Below are 7083 nucleotides of genomic sequence, written 5' to 3'. Positions count from 1 at the left end.
AAAACAAGCCTGGAGGTGTCCCCACCCTGGGCGGATCGCACGTGGAAGGAGGCAGCGGGTCTCCCCGCGGGCCCATTTAGCGGCTCCTCTGGTTCCGAGTAAGCCTCGGCCGAGGCCCGTCCCCGAGACCGCCCTCCCACCTGCCCCCACCTCCCCGCGCCCCTCGGGCGCCTCCTCCTCGGCAACCATAGCGACCAACGGCGAGCCCCAACAGACGCGAGCCGGGCGGGCGGGGGTCAGTCGTCGCGCGACAGCCCCAGTTTCTTGCGCAGGGACTCGGGCATCTCGGCGGGCGGGGGCCGCGGCAGCCGGAAGTAGACCTTGACCGCGTCGTAGATGAACCACTGCAGGGCCGTGAGCGTGCCGATCATGAGGATGCGCGGCCCCAGCCCCTTCCAGACGCCCAGCGGCCCGAGCTGCTGCAGCACGGCCTGCGCGGAGCTGCCCTTCTGCTTGTTGAGCACCGACACCACCGAGTCGGCCGGGTGCGAGACCACGGCGCAGAAGACGCCGGCCACGTAGCCGGCCACGAAGGTGACGCCCAGCTGCTCGGCCTTGCTGCACTGGCTCCGCGGCTTGGGCACCACGTACTTGTAGAGCGCCTCCACCGTGCGCTCGAAGCAGGCGAACTTCATCATGGTGTAGGGGATCTGGCGCAGCCACAGCGGGCCCACGCCCTTGTAGAAGGCCCGCGGGCCTTCCTCGGCCAGCATCTTGGGCGCCGCCTCCCGCAGCGTGCCCGCAAAGCCGGGCTGCGTCTGCACGCGCACCTTCACCGCCTCCATGGGCGCCAGCGCCATGTCAGCGAAGAACTCGGCGCTGGCCGAGGCCGCCAGGTAGAGGGTGGTGCGCCACTCGTAGGCCGCCTCGGCGCCCAGCAGCTCGGCGTAGCGCAGCTTGAACAGCTCGTACAGGCCGAACTTGAAGAGGCCCTGCATGGAGTAGCCCAGCAGGGTGGGCGCCCAGCCTCGCACCAGGCCGGCAGCGCCCTCCTCGTGCAGCGTCACGCCGAAGCCGCTCAGCAGGCCCGGGTACTTGACCGGGTCCACCTGCATGCGGCACTTGACCAGGTCCAGCGGCACGATGGCCAGGTGCGTCAGGCCACAGCTCAGCACGCCGCCCAGGCTACACAACGCCAGGTACTTGGGCGAGCCGAATTCACAGCTGTACTCGTCCCGCCGAGGCGGGGGCCGCTTCCCCTTATTGGACCACGATATGAACGCGCGGTCCTTGAGCGACGCCGCGGCCCACGCGCTGCCGGGAGGGTAGGCCATGAGCGCTCGGGCGGACTGGAGACGGTTGGGCGCAGTGGGAGGCCCGGGATGCGGCCGGAACTACCCCCTTCCCCCTCAGGCGAGTGAGCAAAGTGAGCCCGGGGCGACGAGTTCCCGGAGGTACCGCCCTGCCCCGCCTCCCCTCAGCCAATCACGACTGCCCTCCTCCCGAAAGGCCAGTCAAGTTTTTTCTTATCCCAGCCCCTCCACGTCTTCGACCAATGGCCTTCGTGCTCAATTTCCCGCTTCCCGGAGGCTACCCCCACCTCTTAACCAATCACCATCTTCATGTGGGGTTTCACCGGAGCCAATCATTATCCTTTACACTAGTCTTTCTTTTCCTTAACCAATCATCATCTATACTCCGTTAGCCAATCAGCATCCTATTGCTTGGCTTCTGACCTACCCCCACCTCCGGTCTACTTTCTAATATCCCCCCTCCCCCCTCCACTCCAAAATCACGTTCTTCTCTCCCTGTGGCAAAGCCCTGACTGACACTCCCTCAGCCAATCACATCCGCCTCCTCACTTCAAGCCCTGCCCTTTTTTCTAACCCCACCTACTCTTAAGTCTTCGAACTGACGATCATCATGTCCAGTTTCCCCTCCTTCTTAAGAGTGACACGTTGCTGAGCCAATGACCATCTTCACGCCGTGCCTCTCTCCCGCCCCCGCGCCCCCCCCCCCCATGTGCTGCTGAAGGCGAGTACTCCCCCGTACGTCCTCCCCTCCTCCTCAGCCAGCCCTGTTGGCTCCGTCAGGTCAGTTTGGGCTCATCCCCTCAACAATTTTAAACCAACAGCCATCATGGGGGCTAGGCGCTACAGCGCCTAGGAACCCAGGTTTAGAAGCCTCAGAGACAACATCTTGTCCAACAGCCTGATTTTATAAATGAGGACACGAAGGCTGGGAAAGGAAAGTGATTTATACTTATTCTAGAGCTATAAGGCCTTTATTTTATAGATGGGGAAACTGAGGGCTCATGGTGACGTCGCTTGCCTGGGATAACACCAGAAGTAGGATTTGAACTCCCCCCCCCCCCCCCCGCCCCAGCTCAGATTCCTCCTTTCTTCCATCCAGTTCAGAGGGAACTCTCCTCTCTCTGCCTTCTTTCCCATCACTTTACTTTGGAAAGTAAATGGTCGTAGAGTCCAGGGGTCCTCTTCCCCCCTTCCCACCTCGTTCTTCAGCCAATCAATATCCATAAACCGAGTGCCCTCTTTCTCTGTCACATATTCGGGAGAACCAAGGGCCTCGACGATATGGTTCCGCCCTCTTGGTGTCTCCTCAGCCAATCACCATGCCCAGATTACGTTTTCCCAACCCACCCCAACAAGCATCTTTAAGGGTATTTCCTCACCCTTGCCATGAGCAACCAATGGGAATCTTGCGGGGAAGGGTCGGCTTCTGGAAGCTCCGCCCCCGCTACACCTCCTCAACCAATCACTATATTCAATAAACATTTTAAAGTTTTCCCTCTTATGCCTGGGTGACCAACGGACATCCTGACTTAATCTCCCGCTCTCTGAGGTCCCACCCCTACTTGCACCTTCTTGACCAATCAGCAAGCTCATTCAAGTTGCAAGGCCCTCTCTGTCTCCCCCTTCACTATGGGTGACCAATAGCCATAGCTCCCGCCTCAAATCAGCCAATCCCTACGTTCATCCGGTGTTGCCCCACCTCCCAGGCAGGCCCGGCCCCACCCCATCCTCGTCCTTTACCTCGTGCGTCCAATGGACGCGCTGCTCCTGACTCTGCCCGCCCCCTTCCCCCCACCCCCACCCCCCGCTTCACTCTCGCAAGGGGGGGCAGGGGCGGAGAGAAAAGTGGGGAGAGCCGGCCTATTTTTCTCGGAAGAGGCCGTGGAAGAGATAAATCAACATGTGTAGGAAGGCGTACACGCACGAGTAGGCGAGAAAGTAGGTGAATAAGTGCACGACAGAGACCAGGCATCCATGCACAGCGCTCGGAGCCCAGGGGCCTGCGCAGACTGCCCCACCCTGCACCACCTAGCGGCTTCAATCGCAGGACGCGCGCCTATCTGTTACCATGACAACCGTGGGCAGCCCGAGCGGCGTTCCAGCCATTCTTTGGGACGCATCCCCGGGCTGGCCACGCCCCCATCCGTGTCCTCGACCCTGAGTTGAGTCCCAGACCCGACACGGCGCCCGGACTTGGGCGGGACTTCTGAGGAAGGGCCTCAAGGCCTTAGTCCCTTCCAGCCCCCGCTACAACCCCCCCACACACACACACACACTCTTGAGGAGACAAGCCAAGAAAGACAGCCAGATCATAAGCATTTATCAGGCGCTTACTGTGTACAAGGCCCCGCGTTAAGATTTAGGCAGAGAAGCGAAGCAAAAGCGGGGCCTGCTCTCAAAGGGCTTGCAGTCTGTCGGGAATGGCTGCGTCCATGCAGGATATACCCGGGGCACACCGTAGGGGACCAACGGCTTGGGGGAACCGCAAGCCTCGGGCTGGAGTCAGGACCCGGCTCTCCCCCCAGTGCCTGCGTGACCTTGGGCAAGTCACTTAACTTGTCTGTGCTTCTGTGAAATGGGGGTCAGAGCGAGACCGATGAGACCCTCCTGATGAAGCCCCAGAGACATCGGCCATCTGGGGTATGCTCCAGACCTTGGGGCTGCCCTCTTTCCTCTACCACCCGCCTCCAAATGTTGGCAGATTGGTATTTCGGAAAGACTCCCAGGGTCAAAAAGACCCGAGACCCCGCCCTGCCTCAGACGCTTCCCAGCTGTGTGACCTGGCTCCATGCCTCAGTTTCCCCATCTGTGAAAGGAGAGCAAGTCATCAGTGACTCTCCGGTCCCCATTTACCCTGAGCTGCCCGTGAGCCGTGGCCTCTTGGGGAGGCTCTCCCTCCCTAAAGAACAGGGATGACCAGCAGCTCCTTGTTGGACATTCCTCAAACGGGTCCTTCCAACCAGAAGCCCCTGGTCACTCCTGAACTTTAGCAAGGACACTGAACAAGGTCTGTAACTTGAGTCCCACCCAAAGACACTGGGGCTGGTGCACAGACCTGTGCTACCTAGCTGCTTTTAATCAAGCCAGGTAAATGCCCGCCCTCGTTATTCCTGAAATTGTTCTCGAAGAGGTGATCAGTCACTTCCTTATGCCTATACCCACTGGCCTTCGATCATCCTTGGGTTCCTACAGGGAGGAATGAGATCCAAACCCAGGCTCCTCATCTGGGGATTCCTTGGCAGAGATGCTGGAGTGGTTTGCCGTGTCCTTCTCCAACTCATTTGACAGATGAGGAAACTGAGGCAGACAAGGTGAAGTGACTTGTCCAAGGTCACACAGCTGGAAAGTGCCTGCGGACAGATTTGAGCTAAGAGAGATGAGTCTCCCTGACTCCAGGCCCGGCCCTCTGCCTACTGCAGCGCTTAATAAATGTTTGCTGACAGACTGACCTGGCTGGGACCTCAGAATGTGGCAGGTGGCCTGTGGAAGCAGGCGTTGGTCTCCTTCTGTTCGATCCACTCTTTGTCTTTCTTGGTATGCCTCTCTTTGAGCAAAGCTCCAGGCATACAGGAAGCACTTAATAAATGCTGGTGGACGGCTGCTCTGTTTGGGGCCAGAAGGCAAAACCAGAAGGAACAGCCGACAGAAGCTTCCTGAGCAATTCAATGGGGGAATACTCCCTCCAAATGAAGCACTTCTGTTCCTAGAGCCTTCGTTTCCTGTAAGGTTTGCTGAGCACTTTGTGCCCAGCAACTCCAAGAGGCAGATCATGCAAATTTTGTCATCTCCATTTTACAGATAAGGGAACTGAGGCTGAGAGCCGTTGTTCCCTGCCTATGTCTACACAGCCAGTAAAGGACTAGGGCTGGATCCAAACCCAGCAGCACACACACCCCCTCCCACCCCGCCCCGTGCCACCACCCCCACACACACACACAATGCCCCCTCTCTGAGCCTATCGAGTTGGAGCTAGCTAAAAACAGAACGGACTGGCTTACTTTCTTGCAGTGGACACGTTCCTCTGAACAGGGTAGGGCTTAATCACTGTACTTTTCATTCATTCCAAGGAAGTGAAGGAATCTTCACTCCCCAACACTGGGGCAGCTCCCTTCCGGCTGGGCAGCTGCAGGTGGGGCTAACGGCCTCAGGGCACCTGTCCCACCCGCTGTGAGACCAGTCCTGACCAACACTTGGGTAGCCTTAGGCAATCGTGAATTGCATCCCTTTTCTCTTTCTGGATCTCCATTTGCCCATCTTCAAATGAAGGAGATGGGCATGAGAACATCCGGGTCTCCTCCAACCCTAAACAAACAAACAAAGGGACAGGCAGATGAGCAGAGTGAGAGAGATGGATGGATATTGTTTGTCCTGAAGAGGACCATGACATCTGGGTGATATCATGACTTTACTGAGTTGAATTAGTGAGAAAGGGCTGTGCAAGTTCACCAGACTCACTCTCTCCTCCAGAGCCACCTGGGGCTAGTGGATGACTGGAGATCGCCTCACATGCTTAAGGCAATTGGGGTTAAGTGACTTACCCAAGGTCACACAGTAAATGTCCTAGGCAAGATTTGAATTCATGTCCTCCTGACTTCAGGGCCACTGCTCTATCCATTGCACCACCCGGATGGATGAACACACAGACAGATGAATGAGTGAATGGATGATGAATAGATAGATAGATGGATGGACAGGAGAGAGACAGACAGACACAGAGAAAGACAGAGAGAGACAGAGATGAGGCATGGGAAGGCAGGCAGGTAAGTAGGGGCTATTATAACCCCCTTTTTACAGATCAGGAAACTGAGGCAAACAGAGGTTAAATGTGTTGCCCAGGATCCCATAGCTAATAAGTATCTAAGGCCGGATTTGTACGGAAGCCCAATGTTCTTTCCAAGGAGCCCCCTAGCCGCCTAACTGGAGTATTTATTTTTTTATAATCCTTCAGTCTCTGTTTTCACTAGTATCAAAGGCATATAACTGTTTACGGCAATTACCCAAAGAAGACTAAGACCAGTTAGTGAAGGGGGAAGGTTAAGCCAATTAACTTTGAGCCAGGAAACAATTGTTCTGGACAACCCAATAGAATTCTAAAGAAACTTTACTTTTACAAATAAGGGGAAACAAATTCTGAAAAATGGTCCATTCCCATGACCCTCCTTCCTCCCCACCCTGAGCAGGCCTTTGTATTTGTGTCGGTTATAGTGACAAAGGATACTCATATGATCCTTTGCTGTTACAAAAACCTGTGTGTACATTAGCTCATCGTCACATACAGTAACATTGGGAAAGACAAAATAAGACTCGTGTCCATTTTAAAGATGAGAAAACTGAGACTCAAAGACAATGACCTATTCACAACAAAAACAGCTTTCATTCAACAAGCATTTATTGAGCACCTACTCTATTACTAGACCCTGCACTAGGTGCTGGGGTTATAGAGATTTTTTTAAAAAATGAAATCGTTCGGGGCCCCTAGGTGGCAGGGGCAGCTAAGTGGCTCAGTGGATAAAGCATCAGCCCTGGATTTAGGAGGACCTGAGTTCAAATCCAGCCTCTGACACTTGATACTTACTAGCTGTGTGACCCTGGGCAAGTCACTTAACCCTCATTGTCCCACCCCACCCCCCAAAAATTGTTCTGGCCCTCAGGAAGCTGACAGCCTACCCACATTTTAATAAAATTTCCAGGCTTCCAAAGCATCTTTCCTACAACAATGCTATGAGGTATATAATACAGGTATTATTGGCTTCAGCATTTTACAGATGATGAAACTGAGACTGAGAAAGAGCTAGAGCCAGCATTGAACTAGATTCTGGGTTTGGTTGGT

The 7083-nt window shown here is 55.6% G+C and overlaps 1 protein-coding gene across 1 annotated transcript; it reads right to left on the bottom strand.

Moving 5' to 3' along the window:
• Window positions 1-236: 236 nt before the first annotated feature.
• LOC122754542 (phosphate carrier protein, mitochondrial-like) lies at window positions 237-1274 on the bottom strand. The gene is made up of 2 exons (XM_044003069.1): window positions 1224-1274; window positions 237-1169 (listed from the first exon to the last, which is right to left on the bottom strand). The coding sequence occupies exons 1-2, from the start codon at window positions 1272-1274 to the stop codon at window positions 237-239; spliced, it is 984 nt and encodes a 327-aa protein (XP_043859004.1).
• Window positions 1275-7083: the final 5809 nt, after the last annotated feature.

The sequence above is a fragment of the Dromiciops gliroides genome, chromosome 4 (genome assembly GCF_019393635.1).
Source record: "Dromiciops gliroides isolate mDroGli1 chromosome 4, mDroGli1.pri, whole genome shotgun sequence".
NCBI classification, from domain to species: Eukaryota; Metazoa; Chordata; class Mammalia; order Microbiotheria; family Microbiotheriidae; genus Dromiciops; species Dromiciops gliroides.
Note: the sequence above shows the minus strand (reverse complement) of the source record. Positions and strands in the feature narration are given on the sequence as shown.

Excerpts from the sequence above, each read along its gene's own strand:
- LOC122754542 (XM_044003069.1), bottom strand. The coding sequence starts at position 1,274 with ATGGCCTACCCTCCCGGCAGCGCGTGGGCCGCGGCGTCGCTCAAGGAC. Across the intron at positions 1,170-1,223 it reads CGGCGTCGCTCAAGGACCGC|TACAGCTGTGAATTCGGCTC; the intron begins GCGTTCATATCG and ends CGGCGGGACGAG.